Source organism: Gekko japonicus, unplaced genomic scaffold (assembly GCF_001447785.1).
Source record: "Gekko japonicus isolate JY-2015 unplaced genomic scaffold, Gekko_japonicus_V1.1 scaffold32, whole genome shotgun sequence".
In the NCBI taxonomy this organism is placed as follows: domain Eukaryota; kingdom Metazoa; phylum Chordata; class Lepidosauria; order Squamata; family Gekkonidae; genus Gekko; species Gekko japonicus.
The window spans coordinates 2,117,425-2,143,847 of NW_015167527.1; the positions used below are offsets into that span (position 1 = coordinate 2,117,425).

At 42.3% G+C, this 26,423-nt stretch overlaps 1 protein-coding gene across 1 annotated transcript in view; it reads right to left on the reverse strand.

Moving 5' to 3' along the window:
- Nucleotides 1–4,075: 4,075 nt before the first annotated feature.
- The window catches only part of MPP5 (membrane protein, palmitoylated 5), a 54,941-nt gene continuing 32,593 nt past the window's right edge, over nucleotides 4,076–26,423 (reverse strand). Inside the window, exons 8-13 of the mRNA XM_015413316.1 lie at nucleotides 20,141–20,212; nucleotides 16,922–16,993; nucleotides 14,279–14,446; nucleotides 12,988–13,190; nucleotides 6,605–6,715; nucleotides 4,076–4,600 (exon numbers count right to left, since the gene is read on the reverse strand). Of these exons, the coding sequence (XP_015268802.1) occupies nucleotides 4,424–4,600; nucleotides 6,605–6,715; nucleotides 12,988–13,190; nucleotides 14,279–14,446; nucleotides 16,922–16,993; nucleotides 20,141–20,212 (803 nt within the window). The 3' untranslated portion in view covers nucleotides 4,076–4,423. The remainder of the gene's footprint in view (nucleotides 4,601–6,604; nucleotides 6,716–12,987; nucleotides 13,191–14,278; nucleotides 14,447–16,921; nucleotides 16,994–20,140; nucleotides 20,213–26,423) is intronic.

Here is a 26,423-nt window from a genome sequence, read left to right on the forward strand (position 1 = left end):
AAAGCCCCACAGCCTCCCCTTGACATTCCAGAAAGCCTGTGCAGCCTAGTGGTTAGTGCTAGATTAGAACCTGTGAAACTACACCACAAAGTTTACTAGGTGACCCTTGGAACAGTCTCCTCTGTCAGCCTCACCTACCACACAGGACTGTTGTGAAAAGAAGGAACAGGTTTATCAGCGAGAGCTCCTTGGAGAAAGGATGAGATTAAAAGAAAGCGTTTTGAGCCAACCTAGCAAAAAACCAAGCAAAACAAATGCCCGTCTTCTGGTGCACCTGTTCGCTGAAGCAAGAATCACAAACTCTTCAAGAGACAGAAGCATGGGTGACTTGGCTACGGAGGAATACAGTTTCTTTTTCACATTTTACGAGAGTATGGTCATTCCACAGCAAGACCCATGCAATTCCTCTTTCAGCCACCAACCAAAACTGCGTGCAAGTTCTTTGGCAAAAGTCTGCACACTCGGGGTCGTGCCGTTTTGGTGGGCATGGCATGAATTTTGCGCTTTCTTTAGTTCGCACATTTGCAGTAACTGCTGCAACAAAACCCAAGGCCCCCCCACCTTCTTTGAGCTGCTGCGATCCCCACCCGACGCCCAAGGCGCTGGAAAACGAGCGCCTGCCCTCCCAGCTCCCTTGGCAAACCACACAACCAGCAGATCCCGAAATAAAAAGAGCTCGTGTGTCCTTCCTCCTCTGCGGTAGCCTCCACAATACCCCACCATTCTAAGACCTTGGGGAGGAGGAAGAGAACGAAAGGAAAGGGCGACTCATCAGCGAAGCGGCCCTCAGTTCCCCCCCAAAACCCCACTCGCCACACTGAGCCAGATGCACAGGTGGGTGCCGGCCCCATTGCACTTCCGGTGGGACCCGGCTTGCCTGCAGACCCTTCCGCTCACCCTTCATATTCCTCCACTCCGAAGCCTACACCGTTTCTGTGTCACCGGCAAACTGCTGCTGCTGTTGCTCCAACATGGCAGCAGTTTGCTGGTGATGCAGAAGCAGCGGCGGCTTCAGAGCGGAGGAAGATGAAGGGTGAGCGGAAGGGTCTGCAGGGAAGCCAGGTCCCCCCGGGAGTGCAAAGGTGCCGGTGCCCGCCTGTGCATCTACTCAGTGTGGCGGGTTGGGGGGGGGGGGACTGGGGGCGAGGGCCGCTTCGCTGATGAGTTGCCCTTTCCTTCTCTTCCTCCTCCTCGAGGTCTTAGGACGGCGGGGGATTGTGGAGGCTGCTGCAGAGGTAGGAAGGACACACGAGCTCTTTTTATTTCGGGATTTGCTGGTTGGTGTGGTTTGCCAAGGGAGCTGGGAGGGCAGACGCCCATTCTCCAGTGCCTTGGGCATCAGGTGGGGATCACAGCGGCTCAAAGAAGGTGTGGGGGGGTGCTCTGGAGGTTTCCAGAGGTCTTTCTCTGCCCGCGCACATGGGAAGAGAAAGGCAGCCGGGGGGGGAGAAAGGTGGTGGGAGGGGGGGCGCTCCGGAGATCTGTGCTGGGGCGAAAGTGCACGTGCCAACAGAAAGGGCTCTGTGTGCCATAGGTTCGCCATCGCTGCTTTAGAGTAATCCTGGTACAAGGGAAACACGTTAGCATAACAGATAAATTTACAGTGATTTATTTGAAGCTGAGAAATATTTTACATCTTTACATTAGTGTGCAGTTCTTAACATCTCAAAGTAGAGTACATGGTATCAAGCTACAACCTAGGGCTACCCATAGGTCAAGGCTTTTATGCCTTTTGTTAACTCTTCATATTTCAACACAATTACATTCATGTATTGTCAACTGAGACCCATTAGCAAAGGAAGTATCTCCCCATTAATCTATCTAGAACAGAAGTTTTACCAACTTTTTTTGCTCTTTTGATATAGACTAGCTTAGGCCATTGGAACACATTTCTCATTTTCTTCCCTTATCCAAACACACAAGCACATTTTTTTTCCATGACAAGGTAAGAAAACATTCTGCTCCATCATGTACACTTTAGCAGAAGATTGGATACATCTTGATTCAATTATATTGGTCTTCCTTAAGACTTCACTACTGTCTAACAATGTTGCACTTCTGTAACCTGAGCACAATATGAACATTTAGGCCAAACAAAGGCAAGAAACAGCTAACACCACTTGGTAGTTTGTTCATTTAAACATTATTTTCCAATTGAATTTTAAACCATCTCACGAATTCAAAGGATAGTAAAGAAACAAAATGAGCTTTATTGCTTAATATACTGATGGTGTGGGATGCCAACTGCAGCATTTCACCACAGATTACAATCAAGATTTAAATGGCAATGTCACATTTAACCTACAATATAAAAAAAGTTTTCAGAATTTTTTCTCACGGCTACTAAAGTAATTAGAAATATAACACTTTCCACCCTAACTATGGTCAAGAATTGGGAAAAGTCACAGCTTTGCATACTCTCTTCTACTGCCCTCTTGTGCACAGATTCCACTAACCTTAAACACAATTTTTCATGTCTGTACCGACATTAACCATGATTAATCTCTGACCAGAATAGATTTGTAATCAGTTTCAAATGCCAGTTTATAGACTTGCCTTTATTTGCACTAGAAATGGTTTAGGTTCTGTGGGTGGGGGCAGACTGTGTGAGATGGGGAAGGGAATGGCGTGTCTAAGCCCACAGCTCATTCCTGATTTTTAAATCATGTACTACATCCGCACTGGCCCACAATGTCTTAATGCTGGTGACTAAAATATCATTTAAAAACCACCAACGCGTTAAACTTTTCACCTGGCATTCTAGGCAAATAATTACTTGCAGGCTTTACAGTGATACATAGCTTATTCTATGTCATTTCTTTCTCCTACCCAAAGGCTTTATTGGATGGAGGCACATCTGAGTGATTTTGTGATCTCTCTATAAATTTGTGTATAAGGATACACAGGAGTGGAGCCTCTGGGTTCTCCCGACTTTCTCTTCCCTCTCCCCTACAGTGGGGGACCATAGATTCATAAAATTCTTCCAATCCATTTAAGTCAAAACGTTTTACGCACTCCATACACCAATGAATAATACGTTCAGCTGTGAAAACTACACAGTTATCGATCTTGGTTAAATTTGCTCAACTAAACCTTTTACAGAAAAATATGGAACATGGAAAGACAACTAATTCTTCACTTTTCGTTCTATTCATATATGTTGAAGTAATTCCAGTGTATGACTGTATAGAGAAAAATAAGCTATGACCGAAAACAAAGAAAACTATTAATATTCACATTCAAGGATGCCACCAAAAAAGAAGCAACAAAAGTAGTAAATTTCAAAAAGCAGGCTACACTTGGCAGATGCTTCATAAATGTAATAGACATAATATTGGGACCTTCAAAGGTATTTTCAATTGCACATAGAGTTATGCTGGTTCTACAAAAGAGAACGTGCCAAATTTCTAATTTAACAGTTCACATTCTCTCACTATTAATTTTATTTTACAGTATCAAGGGCAATAACTTGATTTAAATAACTCCAGTTAGCTACCTACATGACAAACAGCCATGAGACATTTTGTACCTGGGTAAAAAAATACAAGAATATATTCTGATGTTTATCATCCCAAAGTCTGTTTTCTTGGTTATAAAAGACATTTTACATTATAAGGAAGCAAATCCTTTTTTAAAAAAATCCATATAAGAATGTCTATTTTCATAAAAATATAACCTCTCCCTTCTAAATTTTTCTACAGTGCTATGGGATTAACAGTGGCTGCCAACCAATAAGTTTAAAAATATCACATCTAAAATATCAGCTTATATATAATTCATGTCCTATGAGATTTAGGGCTATTTAATAAATTGTCAAATCTGATTTACAAAAAAACTGAAGACAAAAAAGTTGAAATATTTACATTGTACATATTTTCTGTTCAAAACTACAGTGCTATCAGATAATGGAATGTTTTACAGGTAACAAATTCAAGCCTAGCAGGGCAACCCCAGATCAAAGTGGCCCCTTTATACCACTGAGAGAGAATTCAGATTAATTCCTCTATCCAATATTCTGTAAAGGTATGTTTGCAAACTACAAGCATGTCCACAAGATCATTAAGTTAACAGTGTTAAATAATAACCATATTTATAACAATCAGGGATTGTACACATACAACTTGCTTTAACTGCCAAGTTTTAAGGAAAATTCTAAACAGAAAATGTAATTTAAAGCAGCTGCTTGAAAGGCTAACTCAAATGATTTTTCAAAAAGGTAGTGGCTTGTTCAGAGTGTCCATGTCCGGTCAAAAGGTGGTGAAAGCTCCTATATTCTAAACCACACCAGAACTGTTCTGCTTGCATTATTTCTTTGCACTGACCATCACATACCCAGAGGACTAGAGCTTAATCTGTTATCTAATGTCAGGGATGAGCCAGTCTTCTATTGTCCAAAGCCTCCTTTGCCTTGGAACTGTTCTTTTTACCGTAGCCAAGAGGATGGGACCCACTGAGGTTCTGTATCAAGTTTGTTAATTAAACGAAGTAGTTCTTGATAGGCTTTATCAATATCAGAGTTAACAATTGCAGTATCAAAGTGATGGCCATTATTCTGTTCCATCTCTCTGGTTTTCTCTATGATTTCTCGTAGTTCTTCAGGCTGAAAGTGAACAGAAGTGAATGTGTTCTTTCAGTAACGATTTAGGGATCTCACGTCATAAACACATACAAATGCTATCACACACACTGTGCAGACCGATCTGGAGAAAACAAGGTGCCTATGGTAGGCTAGGGGCTGCCAGCTCTGGGCTGGGACGTACCTGGGGATTTTTCAGATGGAGCCTGAAAAGAGCTGGGTTTGGGGAGGGGAGGGGCTTCAGCAGGGGTATAATGCGCCACACAGTCCCTCTTCTAAAGCGGCCATTTTCTCCAGGTGAACTGATCTATGTCACCTGGAAATAATCAGCTGTAATCCCAGGAGATCTCCAGTCACCCTCTGGAGGTTGGCAACTCTATGGTAGGCTCAGAGGTCAAGCTACCCATAATACTTGGACTTTAAAAAACAAACAAACTGGAGAGGTTTAGTTGTGGTGGTTACCCAGGAAGCTGCAGTCCGAATTGGACATTTACATGGGGGCAGGTGGCACCTATTTTATCATCATCTAAATCATCATCTTCAGGCTGCTTTTTGCCTCACCCCCATGGGGTAAAAACAGGCTCAGAGGAAGCACCTTTGATAAGAAAAACAGTGGCAGAAAGCGCTAAGTACCCCTTTCCCTCAATGTGAATTTGCGCTCCAGACTGCAGGTTCCCACAGCTGCTTTGAGCTAAGAGAAAATAATATAACTGATCTTGTTTGATCCTTACATGCAAACAGCTACACTACAGATAGAATGTGCTTCCCAAAGAAGGGGTTAGCTAACTTTTTAAAATTCTGAGTCCTGCTTCAAGTAATGGGCCAAAAACATCTAAGCCAGTGGTACTTACTCTGTGGCTTGCAGAGACCTACATTCACAATTACACTCAGCCTAAGAAGCCACATTTACTTCCACCGCTGGCATGAGGCCTGCACCTCAGGGAGGCTTGCAACTTATCTGTTCCTCCGGCGGCAGCTGTTCTCCGGAAACCCCCTGCTAACCACAAGACCCACTGGGCAAGGTCCTTACCTACTCTCCTGAAACATGCGACAGGTGCCACACTGCAAAACAGTGCTCAGAAGATCCAGATGTGGCTTCTGAGTATCACTTATCTAAGTACCCAAGTAGCAACAACAGGCTAGTGCCACCCTGTGGCATAGACTGGAAAAACATGTTCTAAACACAAAAAGTTGTTATATTAGGACTAACCAAATATTTGTGTCTATTACAAAGGAGTCTGCAAATTTCTCTTCAATTCTATCAGGCTAGATATTCAGTACAATAAAAGGGGGCTGGGACAGAATATAAATTGTTTTAATTTATGGTGGCAAAATCTGAAAGCTGCAGTTGTAATTTCAACACTAAATGGCTAATGTTTTATTTGTAGATGTGCTTCACTTCAGTGAACATCCTTTTGGGCATGAAGCTAATACACATTTGGATGCAAGTTTCCTCTGCATTGCAATGCCTACCTGAGCACAACCGAACTGGTTTGAGGAGTTGTGACAGGAATGGGGTTGTCCATCTGCCTCCAGGACTACCAGATATTATGCTAAACTAACTGCCTGTGACTACACTTTTTTCCAAAGTGCAGGACATTGTCCATACAGCCCACACAACTACACCAACAAACAATAATGTATTATGAGTAGCTTAAAAAAATTGTTCTAGGAAAGTGGGATATTTTTTTAACAAACAGAAACAAATAAACAAGGATGGCCAACATACAACATGTGTACCTAAACTGGCACAGGCAGCCATTTACAGAACCCATGGATAGGAGTAGGAGCGCCAATACACATAGCTAAGACATAGGGTTAGGCATGAAATCCTGTCTGCCTCCCATATACCAACTACTGTATGTTCCAGCTTAGTGCAGTAGAAGAAAATGCTCATCATTATGCTGGGGGGTTCAAAATGGATTGCAGCATGCTTTAGAGAGAAATTCTCTCATACTTTGACCTTCAGAAGGCTTACGAACAAGGCTGACCACCAGCAACAGAAATGCTGCACAACATGAATGTTACCTTTGGATTTTTGCCCTCTTTGGCCAGTAGTGCACGAAGCCGCTCTTGAGAAGGTGGTGCAATGAAGATAATGTATGGCTTCAAGTCTGAATTACGTAAGCTCTTCAGTGACTGTTGGGAAATTTAATTTGTGTTAGTTAAAATTATTCATATTCACACAGAACAACGTATTCCACTGCCAGCACAATTTTAGCATTGCAACATTATAAATAGTGAATTTCTATGAGAATTGCAGTACAAGATGTCTGTGTAGAAAAACTTGCTCAACAAGTTAAACTTGCAATCTTAAAAAAAGCCTTTCAGTTTTGGACACCACGAGTGACTGTCAAAATGAACATAACCTAAACAGCATGAAGTAGTATCAAATATGCTATACACGCAAGCCTCTGAAACCCAGCACTGGGAGGAAACATCAGGGGAAGAAAGCCTGATCTTCTGTGCCCTGTTTGTTGGCCCTGCAGAGCAACTGGTTGGCCATGGTGTTAAAACAGGAAGATCGACTAGATGGACCACTGGTCTGATCCAGCAGGGCTCTTCTCATGCTAACAAAAAATTACAGTTACTAATTGTGTTTAAAAAACCCCAAAACAAGTCCAAAATCAGCCTTCTTAACATCAGGGTATATGTTGAAATGTCATAGTTACAGACACTGGCAGTATGGGGAGGACCACACAGGTGAGAGAAACACAACCCTACATACAGGAAAATTTCATTACACATTTTTAATATATTTGTGAACAGGAACTGTGAGAATCAACTATTTTTAATATCCCCAAGCCTCTAAATTTGGACACAAAGAAAAAATGTAGTGTAACAACCACTGCAGGGTATGGAAAGCAATAACTTGGCAATTTGTTTTCACGTGTTTTTGTAGAGTCGTTTTCCATTTCTCACACAATGGTGCATGGACTCTTTTAAATGATAGCTGAAAAGTTAAAGATTGCAAGAATTTTCTACCACAAATTTGGAAAAGTCTAAGAAAGTGCAGAGACCCCCTTCCAGAGCCATTTCCTGCTGTACAGTGCAGAAGGATGGTGCTCGCTCGGACAACCACATAAAATGTGAAGGAGAGATAAGTACCTAAGCACTCAGGAACATGCCTGAAAAGGTTGCTTCTGGTCTGCTGCTGAGAGGGAAGTGTTGTGTTGCATTTGAGCTCCATTTTATCTGTTCTTTGTTTATGTGTATTTGCTTGTTTATTGTTTGTCCATTGTTCATTTATCGGTTGTGTGATTGGGATTTTGTATCAGCTCTTAGGGAGCTTGGCGTTTGCTGCTTGCCAGTTAACAACAGCATTTAGTTTTTAATTCTCTGTGCTTTTCTTAGAGCTCTGTCTGTTTCGGTTTGTTTTATTAGAGTGGATTTGGGTTCTTTCAAGGCCTCTTAATCTTCCACTGGAGTTTACTGTTATTAGTATTTTAGTTTAGCTTTGTCTTAGTCAAATATTTTTAATATTTAAAGTAATGAACTCTACTTAAGCTCCGCAGTTGGTCCTTATAAGGACTATTAGTCAGCGTTTGTTACTGCACTATTATTTCTTTTTGTGCTTGTTTACTTTATTCATTTTATTTATTTATTTTACTAAAGCCTTTTTGTCAAGTGTGGTTTTTGTTCTGATTCCCAGAGCGAAGACTACATTGTTCCCTCTCTTGGTGAAATTCACTTAATTGGAGACATCTGCATTTCCGAACTTGCTTTGCTCCAAGCCAAACGATGATTAAAAAAAGAAGATACCCATTTGGTGACCAAGAAGATGATCTTTCTCTGAAGCAAAGCAAACAGAGTAAAATAGGCCCCGTTCATACGAGCCCATTTGGGACGGGAGCGGGACGGAACAGGGGCGGAGCAAACGGACGCGATCCCACCTCAACATCTGGGGAGCGTGCAGTCTCCGTCCCTGATCCAGCCCAAATAGCGATACCCCGCTGCAAAAACGAACCACCTATCTAGGTGGTTGCAGACGTCTGGAGCGCCCCAAGCCGGCCGTGGGATCGGCGGCGCCTTGCTGCCATTATAGGTTTTCTCCTCCAGGGGAAGAATAATATGATAAATCTCAGGCTATCCACACAAAGAGAGCATGAAGAAAACAGCCCTAATTCACCTTTGGATTTAAGTCATACTTCTTTGCCTAATGCTGATGACCATACTGCTAATGGTGCTCATGATACTAATACTAAATTGGGTTCTTGCTCCTCAGATTTACTCCAGATTTTTAGCCTCACAGACCCTTCTGATTGTTGACAGTCTGCAGAAGATTTGGATTCTATTACAAAGAATTGCAGTCCCTGCACCTGTAATACCAAGTGTGCTAAATCTGAGATAAATACAAATAAAACCTGTTCCCCTGAGGAGCCCTCCAATAATAGGGATTATCTGAGTGATGACCCAGATTCTGTTAAATATGGCCCTTTTACTGTTTTCCTTGAAATCTCTCCATATAGAGGGAAAACCATTTTTGGGACTTCTAAGTGGCAGGTCAAGTGCCACTTATCCTTTCTATTGGGGGTACCAGCCATCAAGATTGATGTAAAGAAGATCAGAAGGGTTTCTACGACATTTTATACTCAGAAGTTTTTGTTGACATTCTTTTCAAGGTCTGTTCTGCGTTCTCTGCTGGACAAAAGACATTATCTGGGAAATTTTAATATTACTGTTAAATGACATTTTATTACCTCTGAGGTAAAACCACTTCTTCTAAAGAACACCAGAGAGTTTGCAGGTAAGCAAATGCCTTCTCAACCTAGACCTGTGAAACATAATGACTCTACTGAAAAGTTCCATCTACCTCATGCTCCTTTGAGTGTGGAACCGAATTGTGACATTCCCACACTTATAGATTTAACGGCACCATCACCCCGCAAGAAGTGCGAAGACCCTCCAGTACTAATGTGCTTTAACAATCTGAGCAACTCAGCTGATATTCGTGACTGTATTGATTCTGGCCTTTTACATTCTTTTAGTAGATTACCATCTTTGGACCAATTACACATGTTAACCAGATTTGAAGTATTGAGAAATATTGTTTGTGGGAAAGCTAATATTGAATCACCAGTTACTTTGTTTTCTCCTCTGCCATTGGCTCCTAGTAACCCTCCCTTTATTAATACCATAAATATATGTGAACATCTGGACACTATTACTCCCCTGGATTCTGAAGATATACCAACTACCAGGGCCAAGGGTTCCATTAGAACCGAACACAATAGTTGATAACAAGCCTAAAAATGGTACACAACATGCCTGAAAACCATACGTGGCCATTACTTCTTGGCACATGTCTACTATATGTTTAGGAATGTATGTCCCTCATTCATGCTTTACATATCTGCTACAATCAACAGTGGTGTAAACCAGCAGCTGCATTAAGTTGAAAACAGTCCTAAAAACGAAAAGGTAAGTCAATTCTTTGTCACTTGCCTGGATCAAAGACCAGGCTGGTGAGAAGATTAGCACTTTCAGTGTGCTATGAACTTCCCCCATCTAAAGGTCAGTCAAACCAGATTTTAAAATACATGGATCTGATAAGAAGAAGCAGTTATTTATCAGAATTCTACTTAACAACAAAAAAAGCTAACATTTACAAGCCTGATGCAGCATGCACATAATTTTCTTTTTGGCGTGGCATAATAAAGAAATCCAGAATCCAGAATTTTATTGTGTATATAGCCAAAGGCTGTCACAATGCCTAGAGATTGCAAAACTGTCCAGTAAAGCATCACATTTGTAGATCCAGTTTCGTAAATTGGTACCAATATTGAGAGCCCCCAACAAGTTGTCTGGAATAGAATAGTAGGCCAGTATGTTGTTACAACATGTAGACCAGGCTGTATCTCTACGTGACATTAGTTGAAAGCATTGTTTACTAAATATGTTGGTGAGGGCAGTATTACCTATAGTAAAGGAATGAACAGCCATTTTTGATGCTGGATCAAAAAGGTCAAGGCTAACTGAACACCACTCCCATAACATCCCATCCTGCCTTTTGACTCTCAATAAATATCACAGATGACATTGTTAATACGTGGCAGTATGCTGTTTCCCTATGTCCACTACTTGGCATCCAATTAAATACATTTAATTATGTAACTATGTTCTAATTAACTACTCTAGGCTGTATATTATTCCACAACAACGTATCCTCAGGCTGTAACTACTGGAGGTCCTTCAGTGCTCAAACCTCAGTATTTTTTGGAGCCAATGGAAGACCTTTTTGGGTTGTCAGTGGTAACCAGAAAGGGCAGCAATTCACTTGCTTTATCAAAGCAGCTTGCTACTTTACAAAGGTAACTGCAGCCGCTGACAATGGGTTAATGTACGAGAGAAGTCACAGCTCTGCTGCAAGAATATGGAGTGAGCCAATATTAAGCCAGTTTCCACAACCTCTCTTGCCAGAATTGACTCTTCTGAACACTGGCAGTAAAGAGAATTTGTAGCAGCCAGGAGTCCTACCTCTGCATAGCCTTTCAACTTGTTATCCAATAAATCCACTGATGGGTAGGAAAAAGTATAGTCTCCCAAGAGAAAACCGTATCTCCAAATTAGGAAATATTTAGCATTTATGTTCTGAAAACGGATGCTCCATACAGTCATAGGACATGTACAGAGCAGACAATAAATATGCAAGTTTCATGCCTGCATAGAAGAAATTATAAAGGTTTGAGTGGTTGTATATACCTAATCCCAGAGGAAAAACAATCAGTGTGCTCAAGAGAGTGATTTCACAGGGCAATCAGTGCATGAAAACTACTTCTAGAAAGTAGATCCTTCACCAACATGAACTACTGCGATGCAACAATTACAACTGGATTGCATATCTGGACTGGGGTTGGGAGGCACTGTTCTGTGATGGTTCTGAACCTATCGGGAGGGTAGGTTTCAGAAAGTGATGCTGGAGACTGGCCCTGGCCATAGGCCCGTGGGGTCCCACAAGGTTCCCTGTTGTCGCCTATGCTCTTAACATCTACATGAAACCACTGGGTGAGGCTATCTGGAGATTTGGGCTGGGTTATCACCAATATGCAGATGACATTCACCCAGGGCTATTTTTGGGCAGGAACGCACAGGAACGGAGTTCCGGCTGGCTTCAGAGTTGGCCACACCCACTACAGCCAAAACCTCTGCGTGCGTGGCTACAGAGGGAAGGGGCACCTGGGCAAGCCAAAGGAAGGCAGTTTAGACTTTCCTGGGCTCCCTGCAGCAATGGGGCGCCTGGGCAAGCCAAGGGAAGGCATGGGGATGTGGCCTAATATGCTAATGAGCTGTGCTGTTAGGGTGTGGCCTAATATGCTAATGAGTTTCTGCTATTGGATGTGGCCTATTATGCTAATGAGTTCCTCCTGGAATTTTTCTACAAAAAAGCCCGGCATTCACCTATATCTTGCACATCCAGCTTATCCCAAGGAGGCTGCAGAAACCCTGAACCAGTGCCTGGAGGCAGTTCTGGAGTGGATGCGGGCTAATAAACTGAAGCTTAATCTTGACAAGATCAAACTGCTAATAGGGGGAGGAAGGATTGATCTGGGATTTAAGATTTCACCTGTTCTACTCCACTTGAAGGAGCAGGTCTGTAGTCTGGGGGTGCTCTTGGACTCAGGCCTACTACTGGATAAGCAGGTAGCGGCCGAGGCCAGGAATGAGTGCCTTTTATCAGCTTTGACTATTTGGCTAGCCGTGGCCTTTCCTAGACAGAAAAGATCTGGTCCCAGTGGTGCATTACCTGGTTATACCTAGATTAAATTACTGCAACGCGCTCTATGTGGGGCTGCCCTGGAAAAGTGTTCGGAAACTTCAATTGGTGCAGAATGCTGCAGCCAGGGTGATGACTGGAATGGGTTGTAGGGAGCATATCACTCCAGTCTTAGTCCACCTATACTGACTTCCAATTTGTTTCTGGGCACAATTCAAGGTGCTGATCTTGAGCTTCAAAAACCTATATGGTTTGGAACCAACATACCTGAAGGACTGCCTAATCCCTTATGAATCTGCTTGACTGTTATGGTCATCTCTGGAGACCCTGCATCTTCAGAGGCCCTTCTGAGAGTTGGTGGGTGGCAACCCAGACAACAGCCTTCTCAGTCATAGCATCAAAGCTCTGGATCTCTCTCCCCAGGGAGACTCACCTGTCTCCTGTTGCCATCTTCCGCCAGGGTTTTGTTTGGCATTCCTTAACCAATGTGTTTTTTTGTTTGTGTTTTCTACGTATTTTAGCTGTGTTGCATAACACTTTTAAAAGTTGTTTTACTGAGGTATGCTTGAGAAAGGGGGTTATTTTAATGGTTTTATAATGTATTTTATCACGTATGTTTAAACAGCCACTTTGATGGCCCTTGTAAGGATAGAAAGATAGGATACAAATTTTGTAAATAAATAAACTTTGCTGATACCTGTGTATGAAGATTTAAGAGACAGATCTTTCCAGAGTTGATCACTTGCCGGACAGAGTCTATGCTGGTGCCGTACAAATTCTTCTCAAATTCACCATGCTCAATAAACTTCCCAGCAGCTATGTCAGCCTCAAATGCTTGTCGTGACACAAAATGGTAATCTCGGCCAGCTACTTCATTGTCTCTCCTATTCCGTGTGGTATCTAAAACCAACCCCCCCAAAGAAAACAAGACAGTAAATTAGGACTATTAATTCTTGGAGACAGGAACAATGTAGAAACTGTTTTTATGTTAATTTGCAAGCCTTTATATGGGAAAGGAATAGCTACTTGAAAAGGAATCTTCTCAGCAGAATATTCTTGTGTCAGGTCAACAATGCCAATCTTTAGAGTTGTTCATCCAGAAAGGCTTGCAAGTCCTAAACCAACGGGGCTCGAAAAATACTTACAACAGTTTCTGTAAGGTGCATAGCACACGTCCAGTCATGCAAAGGCATACTGCCCAAAAATGTATCACATGAAGGAAGGAATATTATATGCAACTGAAACTCCTGAAGCATATGAAGAATGACAATTGTATCCATATACATGAGAATTTAATCAAGTTACTGTTAGTAACTGACATCCTTGGGAAAGCGGCTACACAAAGGATTTTACTTTAAAGTACCCTCATATTTACAAAATACAATACTTTCAGCAGCACGCACATTCTGGTTTAATGAAGAATTTATTAAAGCAGCTTTAATCCCTACTGAGTTATAACCTGCTCTTGATTTAGTTTACACCATGAGTGACATGGTCAGGCTGTAGGGCAAAGGTGCAGTGCGATGTGGTGGTTAAAGTGTTGGATTAGGAACTAGGAGACCCACATTCAAGTCCGTACTTTGCCATGGAAGTTTGCTGGGTGACCTTAGGTCAGTCACACACTGTCAGCCTAGCCTCCCTTTCGGGATTGTTTTGAGGATAAAATGGAGGTGAGAAGAATCATGTAAGCTGCTTTCGGTCTCTATTTGGAGAAAAGGTGGGGCACAAATGAAAACATGGCCTGGGTGTCCCTGTGTAGATGCTGGTGTTCAGCAAACAAAAGAGAGTGGGGGAGAGAGAAGGCAAAGGTTGTACTTGGCCAGGCAAACAGAGAGGACCTGAGCCCTAGCAGTGGAGAATCGAACTGGCATGCTGATCAAAACGGTCTGAGGTGCCGCTAAGGTGCTGGGGGCGGCTAACCGCTGCTGTTGGGGTTTGATTTTTAGAACGCAGGACCAGTGGCAATGTGTCCAAAGCTTCAAACTTACGAGGAACCGCAGAAGCAAACCGATCAGCTTCATGATTCATTAGCCTTTGCCGCAGTTCATTCTGGCCGCAGTTCTGTGGACCGATCAGGACAATAGGTCGTTTCCTATTTGCCGGTTGGTGATAAAGTGACATTTCCTCGTAAGTCAAAATCTCCTCATTGTCATAATCTTCAGAGAGAAAGACCAAAATAAAATGTGAATGTTTTCCCCACAGTGAGCATTAATTGTCATGACATTCAGTAGGGTGGGGCTGTGATTCATGTACAAGGTCTCAAGTTCAATCACTGGCACCTTCAGTTATGAGGATTCTCCTCTCTGGATTACATAACAGTAGTCTGAGGCAGCAGCACACATCCATATTTATATGAGCTTGTTCTTGAGTCTCTGCAAATATCAGGCCATAAGGACTATCTGAATAATAGGTCTAATTTAAGCAATAATCATTTTCTTCTTTTCCCTTGGTTTTGTATGGCATTTTATACAGCCAGGAGCTTGGTCCTGCCTAGATTTCCTTGGGTGCAAGGGGAGGGGGTGATTTTTGCTGATTCTTCCCTCTTGCAGCTGTCCAAAAGAAACAATGAAATGCTATTTCTGGGCCAGGAGATCTCCCAGGAAAAACTTAGGGGGAGAACTGGAGGTCTGCCATGGAGACTGATGAAAATCACACACACATACCCCTCTGCACCTGAGGAAATCTAGGTGGGATCCAAGCCATACTCATCACATCTTGTGGCAATGATTTTCATAAGTTACTTAATTAGGAAAACACGCTTCTATTAAAAGAATTCAAAGCACCACTCCGTCTATCATCTCAGAAAGCATTTCAACTACTATTTCCCAATACCAAATGCACACAAGTACTTTCACCAAAAATGGCGTATCATTCCTTCTGGATTTGTATATTTCTAGAACTCCTTTCATGTGTTTTATGTATCTTACACAGTTTGCAGGGAATCCTATTTTAGATATTTGTATCCCACAGCCTCTCAGCATCATACAAATAAATGAAAATTCACAATAATAAAAAAAAAACATGATCACAAACAAATATAAAAGAAGCCATATCAAAAATAAAAAAAATCAAGTCAGTGGAAACACACAAATCATATCAACAAATGTCTGGGGGGAAATTTCTCAGTCATTGAATCTTAACTCTAACTTATTTCTTAAATTGATAAGCAATCAGTACACATAAAAAGCCATCTATAGTTACTTCTGTATTGTCTGGAAAATATACTTTCCAAGGTTTTTTACCTATTCGTGGCCCCGGTCACACGGAGCATTAGGCACGCTAGAGAGACGGAAGATAGGCGGATTTTCCGGGCGCGATCTCACTGCCACATCTGGGAAGCGTACAGCTCCCGTGGCTCACCCAAGGCTTCACTCCGAAGATGCGCTGTAAAAAACTAGTACTTCCGAGGTACTAGTTTCCGGAAACCGCGGGGCAAGGGCGGGCGTTAGATCACGTTTCCGGTGTTAGCTTGAGGCATCCAGCGCCCGCCCATGTCCCGTCGCGAAAAGTTTTTTTTTTGTCAAGTCTCCACGGGTGCGCACAAGCACCCAATGGTGCATGCCATTTAACACTTGGGTTAAAAAACAACAACACAACCCCCGTGGCGCCGCTTCTTTGCCACGCCGCAGGAGTGAGGTATGATCGGCACCTCCCCCCAACCACGGGACGTCGGTGGGACATTCAATCCGGCACGGCAGGTGTTGCGCCCCGGGGAAACCAGCCACGCCTCTCCCCCCCCCCCCGCGATATCTGGCCTGTGTGACCGGGGCCTGCATATAATTATTTTTCTATGGTGGTTTTCTATAGTAATTCTTTATTATCATCTATAAGCTCTGGACTCTGGGGGTATTGATACTAATCCTTTCTCACTGCTCTAATAACTGGGCCACAGCTGTTCATTGCATCATCCAAAGTACTGAGCATTTCACATGTACACAGGGTTTTTTCCAGCAAACTCCATCCAATGGCAGCCCCGAAGCCAAAGGCTGGAAGAGTCCTAGAACAGCCTCCAACAAGGCATACCGGGCTGCCATCACAAGGGGGGGGGGAATCAGCCACCCTTATACTCTTCTAGCATGTGGAAGCACAGTGCACATGTGCATGAGTATTTCTGAATCCTGGTAAAAGACAGGCTGGATGCCTTGGAGGAGATACAGGCAGTTTCTCAAGTGCTTTGGAGATGATGAATTCAGGGTTATGGCTTTTGGTGTATGTCAATCTGAACAAGGGGAAGAAGGAAGGAAAAAAGAAGGAAGGAGAGAGGAAGAAGCAGTAGTACATTACTATAGGTACTGAATCAGGTTTTCTATTTAAGTGTGTAACAGTGCAATATGAAGCAGAGTTACACCCTTCTAAGTCCACTGAAGGAAATTCATGGGGCTGTAACTGAAGTTTCTTAATTGCCTGCTTGTAAAACCAATAAATACCAGTTGCAGAAACAAGTGAACTACATTTTTAATGCTCAGGATCCTACCAATCTGTTCCATCACCAGAAACCTTTTTTCTTCTGCTGGAGGAGGCTCTTTCCTCCCACCAACAGAATGTGCTGGTGCCAGAAGAACACAATAGCAGGAGCCAATCCTTTAAGTAGAAAAAAACAACAACCCTTGAAATCATTTGAAATATCTTACCATCATTTTTATTGGCATTATATAGAACTTTTTTCCGTTTCTTTTTGTTTTTCTTTGCACACCAAAGTTTCCCTAGAAGTTAAAAAATATGTATATGAGATTCAAAGTTGGACAAATATAACAACCAAGATTTTCTTGGTTGGCAGCTGTAATAATTGGAACACCACCTTCATATTACTTCCAAATATCACACAATTGGTTATACTAAATGTCAACCACCAACACTGTACTTTTTACTTGCTTTGCATACCAATACTATGGATCTCTTACCAGCAGCCCATTGTTAATAACCCCTCTTTACAAAATTAATTATTCATCCCTGATAACACCACCATGACAAAGAATAAAACTGAAAGGCACCATGCTAATTCAAATGCTATCTGGCTCTGCTCAAGATCAGACCCAGAAATCATGCGACACTGTAATGGTATATTTTATCTAGCTCTTTCTGAAAATGAAAGAGCCCTTTCTAGCACAACATTTATATCTTTACTATGCTCACAGTGCACCTTTCTTGCTGAGACACAAGGCCAATTACAAAATTTAGCAATGTAACAGAACAGTAGAACTTAAGAAATATAATAAGCACAGCAATACAATGGGATTACTAAGTTAGACAACAATGCATAAAACCAGTATAAGACATGGCATTAGACATGCAAAAACTGGATTACAGAAATTAGAAAGCCATACAGTAAAAACAATAAATGCATACAATAAACAGTGCCATAAACTACACTCTTGCCCCTTTGTAAGAGTGTCTTCTTGAACAATTCCACTTTACAGTCCCTTTTCCTTTTATAAAAATTCCCTCCCCAACAATTCAATTTCACACATTCTACAGAATGACAGAATAGTGAGAGCCTGCTCGATCTCCTCCGGTAAGCCATTCAACAAAGTGGGTGCCACAACAGAAAATGATCAAGTATGGGCAGTCACTGATCTTAGGCATTTGCAGGGCGATACTGTGACAGAAACCCTAACACCTTACTATGGCAAAAGTGCCAGCTAGAATGTCTGGGGTCAATTCAATTCAGTTTGTTTCCACAGTCCTTAGACCAGTCATACAAAAAGAAGTACACCTTTACAATATTCCAAGATTTTAGGATACATCAGTGAAACATTAAAAGCAAATTAAAGTATCACCATACAGAAACAAGCTACTTGGTGGGTAATTTTGGGGTTTCTATCAGATAGAAGAAACTCGAGTCTAGCTTTTTCGGAAAGACCCGGAATTTGTTCAGTCAGCGGAGTGATTTTATTACGCGCCACCTTATAATACGGACATCTAAAAAACATGTGCTCTGTAGTCTCAACCTCCCTTAGTGGGCAGGTACAAAGCCTTTCTGAGAAAGGAGTATTCTTGTATTTTCCTTCACGTACAGCAGAAGGGAGGGCAGAGCACCTCGCCAGAGTGAAGGCTCTTCTAAACCCTTTTACTTCAAGAGATGTTAAATAGTTGGCTGGACCTACAGTATTTTTGATAATTGCCCTCATCTTAATGTTTTGTATGCTGGAAAGATCGGTTTGGCGTTCTATATCCTCAATTCTCTGCTTAACTAATATTTTTGCTTTGGTCTGTTCCAAAAGATAAGAGCACCTGAAGGGAAAAACCTATTTTCAGCAGATAGCTCTGAACAGACTTAGACCAATTTGACTGGAAATTGTCGTAGAGTATCAGAGGGAGTAAACCTTGTGGATTGAGATACCCCTTTAGCCAAGTATATATTGATAGAATACGGACCCAGGCTTCAACTTTTAAACAGTCTGTCTCCAGTCTTACCCTGGCATTTGACACATATCTAGGGACCTGTAAGATAGTTCTTAGGAACTTAGACTGAACTCTTTCTAGAGGTGCAAAATAGGAACTGGGTGGCCGCATGAATGAGCCATATAACAGTTGGGCTAGCTTTATATAATTTAAGGGCTGCGGGAACATATGACCCCCCCTTGAGAGTAATGGAATTTTGCAATACTATTTGCAGATCTTTCTCCTTGGTCCGCAGCATACTTACTATGTTGAAGCCTAGAACCCATGGCCTGCAGGACTAAATGTCTGGGGTCTTGGACCCTGGAGGGCTACATTAGAATGACCCATTCATTTCCATTCCACATTGGACCATCCTGGCAGACTTAATCCCTGCCCCACCTCTCAGCCATTGTAAAGAGCACAAGGCAGGCAACAGAGGCGGTGTGTGAGGTGGAGCCAGGTCGAGCAGCCGTTGTCAGGGAGGAGAGGTGAGCTGCCGGGGCTGTGGGAAAGGACTGAAGCGAGGGTTCCCCTCCCCACTCCCGACACTGTGTGTGAGCCGGAGGGAAGGAGGCCCCGGCCATCCCCAGTACCATGGAGAGTCCCGTCCGCCCCTTCCATCGGCTCAGAGCACACTGAGCGCAAGACGCTGGATGCCGCCTCTGTGGGCGGGACTCCAGCCACGCAGCCATTGGCACACCATCTGACAGGTCAGGGAGCCAAAGGCTACAGGAGCATGGGCAAGAGGGACACAAAAACTCTTTTATATATAAGGGGAGATAAATACTTTGAACAGGCAACCAATGGAGCACCTGAGAAATAGGTATAATATGCACACTTTGCTTAGTTCCCGATAATAAACAAACTGTGGCATTCTGTAGCAGCTGGAGCTTCTGGGTTGCCTTTGAAAGCAGACCCATGTAAAATGCATTACAATAATCTAGCATGGATCCACATGGCCATCTTCCAAGTTTAATTATCGTAGAAAGCATTTCTGCCGCTGAATTAACTTGCTGGGTCTAGTACGATCCCTAGACTCTGAACTGATCCAGCAAAGGCCATCTGAACCCCACCAAATGTGGAAAGCAGAATGTTCTCCAAAGATCTTACCCTTCTCAACCAACATCATCTCTGTCTTGCCAGGAATCAGTTTCAGCTTGTTCACCTATAACCATTTAAACACAGCAGCCAAGCATTGGCTCAAGACCTCTGGGCAGTTTTGAAAAAGAAATATACAGCTGGGTGTTGTCACCACGCTGCTTGTAGAGCCCTACTTGACAAAGGGGTTGGGATGTATTGCCAAGGCCTCAGGAACAGATGCTGTCAGTTCATGGGGAGAAGCTGTGGATATGCTGTATTTTGGACTGCCCTGGGAAGCGTGGGATAGAGCCCAAGTGGTGGACACAGATTTTTTCCTCTTTAAACATTAAGCAGCAGTTGCAGACATGTCTTCAAATGCTTCACCCTACCTGATTTTTCTGGTTCTTTATCTTCTTCTATAGTTTGTTTCATGGCTTCCCTTTGCTGCTGAAAGCTTTTTCCTTAATAAAAAATACACATACAAAGATAATTAGCAATGGAAAACAACTGTCATTTTCCGTGACAGAATACAGTAATGATTTTAGGATGACGGTATCTCAGATTCATATGTCAATCCCACTAAGAACACAGAAGAAGGCAGACTCAACCCACAAGCCAAAAGGGCTTGTTCACAGGCGCACATTGTAACAAAGTTTTGAGTCCACAGTGGCACCTTTAAGACCAACAAAGTTTTATTCAAGGTATGAGCTTTCGTGTGCAGGCACACTTCCTCAGAAGGAGGTAATTCCACAAGAGAGTCTCTCATAACACTACTGAACTAGTGTAGCACAATATTACTAGAGTGACTACATGGTACCCTGCTTCAAAGTTATTCATCTTCAGAATTCTCCTGAACTCTATAAGAGTAAAAGCTCTGGCCCACCAACAATATGGTCACATGAACTGCTACAAGAAGTTTACTGAAGAAGACCGTATGACAAAAATTCAGAATTCGTTCTTCACGCGGAAGGGAAAGTTTTAAACTTTAGAAATCTCCCTGGACTAGTTCCTTCTACTCCCCCACCTCACAGAAATAATACTCAGAGTATCTAAGTAGCTAGAAAGGCACATTTTTATCATATGAAGCAGGGCTCAGAGCTTCCACTGCTTTAAAAAAATAAGACACTTCTCTACATATGTATGTTTGGTAAATAATCACTAGCAATTGATGGTGATCTAAAGGACTTTAGGGCCCAGAATATATACAAGCATTCTTATCATAAGGCATTATTCTAACAGAGAATGGAGGCATGTGGCAAAAGTCAGACCTAGAAAGTAACCATTACCAAATATAGATCTTTTTCTCACAAATTTCAAATCTTTAGTGATACCTGCATACGAAGAGCCTCTAAAGCTGGGTTACTGCAACCAAAATGCCATTTATTAGAGTATCAGCTACCCATGATGCATTTTTAGTCCCAATGGATCACAAATTCTACTTGCACTTGTTGACAGCAGTCATATACAACTTATTGGACCACATTCTTTTATGACTGAGATCAACAAATTCCATCTGGAATTTACGATCCACAGGGATTACATAAAGTATGTGTATCCCATAGAGGATCCCATAGAGGAAGTGCAGTTCCATCCACTTTTGTAAGCAGCTTTGTTCATGTGATGCCTTGACAATCCTGTCACTTATAAAAGGAAGGGTCTGGTTAAAGATGGATGCAAGTAGCTAACAATATATCTAGTTCTTGGCTATTCGATATAGCTAGAAATGAGATAATACAAGATCCAGCTTCTCAGTCTGGACATATAAAAACTGCTGGTATGCATACATTTTTATTTATGTAAAAATCACACTTTTCAACATATATTTTTCATCCCAAGAAAATACATGCTGGAAGATATCCAAAAACATGTCAGTCCAAGTTATTGACACACAAGATCTTTTCAACATCTATTGGATATGCCAAGAGTCACCTAGGTGCAGTGGTTAGACCCAGGTTCTCACTCTACCATGAGGCTTGTTAGGTGACCTTGGGCCAGTTGGTCTCTCAGCCTAACCTACCATGCATAATTGTTGTGAAAGTAAAATGATGTATGCTGCCCTGAGGTAGGGTGGAATAAAAATGTACTAAGTAAACAAACGAGAAACCATGGAGATAGATGAAGATGGATAGCCGTGTTAGTCTGTCTGCAGTAGCGGAAAAAAGTGTCTAGTAGCACCTTAAAGGCTAACAAAATTTGTGGTAGGGGCTTTCATGAGTCATTAATCTGAAGAAATAAACAGTGACTCACAAAAGCTCATACCCTACCACAGTTTTTGTTAGAAAGAAACCAATAATTTTAGCTTTTCTGACACAGAAGAACAAGAAAATACACTCTATTTCTTCATATTAAAGAAAATCTAACAGCAAATATTACCAACATGTTAAATCACTAACAGATGCCAGTATTGTTGACCAGCATGTCAAATTTCTTTGCTAAAGTTCATGAAGTAGAAGGATTTGCCCTGGGTAAATCAATTGTCATTCCCTCTTTTCTCTCTGTCACATTATTGGCCAGTCCTTCCCCCTTACTTAAAGGTAAAAGGTAAAGGTTCCCTTGGTCGAAAGCCAGTTGAATCCGACTCTAGGGTTGCGGTGCTCATCTCCGTTTCAAAGTCGAAGAGCCAGCGCTGTCCAAAGACGTTTCCGTGGTCATGTGGCCGGCATGACTAAGCACCAAGGCGCACGGAACGCTGTTACCTTCCCACCGAAGTGGTACCTATTTATCTACTTGCAATTTCTTGCTTTCGAACTGCTAGGTTGGCAGGAGCTGGAACTAGAGATGGGAGCTCACTCCATCATGCAGCACCCGGGTCTCGAACTACTGAACTACTGACCTTCCACAGCCTGCAGTTCAGCGTCTTAACCACTTGAGCCACCGCAGCTCCTTTCCCCTTACTTACCAAGGTAGATATTTGGGGGGGGAGGTAGCACTGCAGCCCTCCCATCCACTGCTGTCACTTTAAACTATGGGTCAGTGCAGCAGTAGCATAACTGATTTTACTAATAAGTTTTAGCTAGAAAGGGAAGTGGGGTGGGGTCAGTAGGGAGAATCACATCATTAATTCTACTCACTGACAGTTACATGACCTCGTCATAGGTCTTCATCATAAGCCGCAGGAAGATAGTATAAATTAAACCCTATTTACTGGGTCTTATACAGAGGGCAGAGTATCATATTCAAGTGCACAGAAGCAACAGTTATGCAATAGCCTCTCAGAAAGCAGAACTGATATAAGGCAAGACAAATCTCCTATGCATACACAGTGCCTTCTTGCAATTCTGGCTGCAGCTTACACAACATCCTAACGTGACAGTGTTGACAGCCTTACAAGCCAGCCAAACAACTCTGGAAAATATTTAAATTCTGATCGCTAATTTGGGGCTCATGAGAGAACAATGTTAATGCTGTCATGCTGGTTATTATTCAGAAGATGAAGACTGCTTATAATGTCATTGTCTCTCACAAAATAGATATACTGAAAATCCTTATCAACAGGATGCCCTTGGATTGGCAGTAAATATGTATCTGCACAGTTCTATGCATAATGGAAAGCAACCTAGCAACTTGAAGAACAAACATTTACTAAGCAGAAGCTTCTCATCAGCCAAGGTGGTTAGAGGGACTGACATGGAGTTAAGAGTTATTTGTGTAAGACAGACTACTTCATCTAATTTATTTGAACAGCTAGATAGATTCCTAAAAACATTCTTCTGGGGTTGAACTATGTGCTTCCCACCTCAAATACTGCCAATTAAATTATAGACAGGAAAGCAATTTGTCTTGATTTTTTTTCCATTGGAATCACCCATGTAGTCTATTGTTTTCCAATGATTACATTAGCAAATCAAAGATCTTCATGAAAGGAGCTTAACAGTATTGTTTCTGACAAGACAAAATTTAACCTTGTATTATTTAGATGACAACAAAGAGTCCTTATGGTACCGTTCTTTGTGTTTATTGGACCTCACCTGCTTGATGTAGCAGAGTAAACAGGGAGTGTGGCAGTACAAAAACTTTTTTAAAAAAGTGCAAGTAGAAACATTTTTCTGTTGGCAGAAATAGTTTCAAACTGTCTTAAAAAGAAAGTGAAGAAAGTTGGGAAAACCACTAGGCCATTCAGGTTTGACCTAGATCACATCTCTTATGAATATACGGTGGTGGTGAAGAGTAGGTTTAAGGGACAAGATTTGATAGACAGAGTACTTGAACAACTATGGATGGAGGTTCGTGACACTGTACAGGAGGCAGCAATTAGCACCATCCCAAAGAAAAAGAAATGCAAAGCAAAGCGGCTGTCTGATGAGGCTTTACAAATAGCTGAGGAAAGAAGGAAAGCGAAAGGCAAAGGTGAAAAGGAAAGATTTACCCAACTGAATGCAGATTTCCAGAGAACAGCAAGGAGAGATAAGGAGGCCTTCTTGAATGAACCATGCAAAGTAATAAGAGGAAGACAATAGATTGGGAAGGACTAGAGATCTCTTCAAGAAAACTGGAGAAAGCAAGGGAACATTCCGTGCAAAGCTGGCCATGATAAAGGACAAAAATGGTAGGGACCTAACAGAAGCAGAAGAGATTAGGAAGAGATGACAAGAATACACAGAACAACTATACAAGAAGGACCTCAATGTCCTTGACAACCATAAACATTCATACCCCTGGCCCTGCTCCTACACCTGACAGACACCGGCCTGTCTGGTGTTGGGGGAATTGTATTTAAAGGCATCGGGGAGGCTGGGCCAGCAGCAGGGCTAAGGCAATCATGCTAAGCAAACCTCCCCGGTGGCTGTAAGCATCCCGCCTCCTCTCCTACACCTGACAGGCAGTTGCCTGTCCAGTATAGGATGGGGAGGGGGGAGGAGTATTAGAAGCCACTGTGGAGGCAGGGCCGGCAGGATCACTAAGGTGTTACTGCTGGGGCAGGCTCCCCTGTGGCTTTAAGCACCCTGTAATCACTGCTGCACCCGACAGACAACCGCCTGTTAGGTGCAGGAGGTGGGGGAGTGTGTTGGAAGCCATCAGAGAGGCTGAGCCAGCAGCATCGCTAAGGTGATCCTGCTGGGGCGACATCCCTGATGGATTAAAGTACTCTGGTCCTGCTCCTACACCTGACAGACACCGGCCTGTCTGGTGTTGGGGGGGATTGTATTTAAAATGGGAGTAAGATAATTCCAGCCATGCTATATGGATCAGAGATCTAGGGCTGGGGAAATCAGATATTGTCCTCATTAGAAATAGTACAGAATTATTTTATGAGGCGGATTCTCGCCAAGGGGTGCACCAGTGGCATTAATGAGTGCTGAACTGGGAATTACCTCGTTGAATGCCAGAGTCAATGTCAGAATTCTATCCTACTGGAGAAAATGTTTAGAACGATCCCAGGATTCCCTGAGGGGTTTAAGTTTTAGTTTGCACCTGGAAGCCCCCAAGAGATTAGGTGACCATTTGGCCTCGATTCAATTGAAATTTTCAATTCCTGATAATCTATTAAGGAATAAAACTCAAGCATGGGAACTGAAGGAATGGGTGTTCAAAAAGGATGGGCTTATGGATCAGGATGTGATGGCACATTGTCTTAAAACATTATTCAAGTTTTTTAAAAGGGATCACTGTAGGTCCCTGTATTTAGAGAAGTTAACCAGCCTGGAATTAAAATCGGCTTTTACAGCTTTAAGATTTCAATCCATGCCCTCAATGATCAGGACTGGACGTTTCTTTGGTATCCCTGCCCCCCTTAGACTTTGTCTTTGTGATATGGGGGAAGTTGATGATATTGTACATTATATTCTGAGATGCCCATGGCATGAAGCCCCTAGGCTAAAGTACATCATCCCTATTATTCTGCAGCGTAATGGGTTCTCCGATCTGGATCTTGTCAAATTTCTACTCTCAGCCTGGCAGCCGCACAGGAATCAATGGGGGAGCACATATTACCCCTTTTAACCCCCTTAGGGTCGAATTTCTAAAAATCCCTTCTTAGTGAGCACCTACGTCATGGTAGGAGCGCTCTCCCCAAATTTGGTGTTTCTAGGTCCAGCAGTTTGGCCTGGGCATTGATTTTACAGTGAGGGGCCTTTCTTTTATATATATAGATGAATCTTTAACAATAGAACATTCTCTGCAGAAAAATAAAACTTCAATTTTTTTTGAAATTTTCCACCTCAGATAATAAACCATAAATTACACTCTAGCACCAGAAAATATTGGACCTCACAATGTCTACCTGCTAAAAGCTAGCTATCGAACCAGAGCACACTAGCAGCAAGAAGTAGCAGCTTCTATACATTAGGACATTTGCCCTAAAAGTGGTATCATTTTCCAAAGCATGATAAACCACCAAAACCCTAAGCTTGACTCTTACCGAAGAAACCTAAACATTTCCTCCTCTTTCCAAGGGTATTTGTGGCACCGACCTGAATCATACTTTGCTTTTGAGTTATTTAAGATAAAGAGGAGAGGTTAATTGAAATTCTTATCCTGAAAAGGACACTGGAAATCAGCATCTTACTACTATGTTAGATCAAACTGAATAGACAAGGAAATAAGGCAAGAGTAATTTCCAGAGATCCAAATCTCAAAAACATGATCAGGTCTGTGACTTCAGCTACCACAATAGTAAGCTCTCCTGCTATTATCCATTTGAAGAAAGGGAGATGGTAGAAATATGGTCTTTGG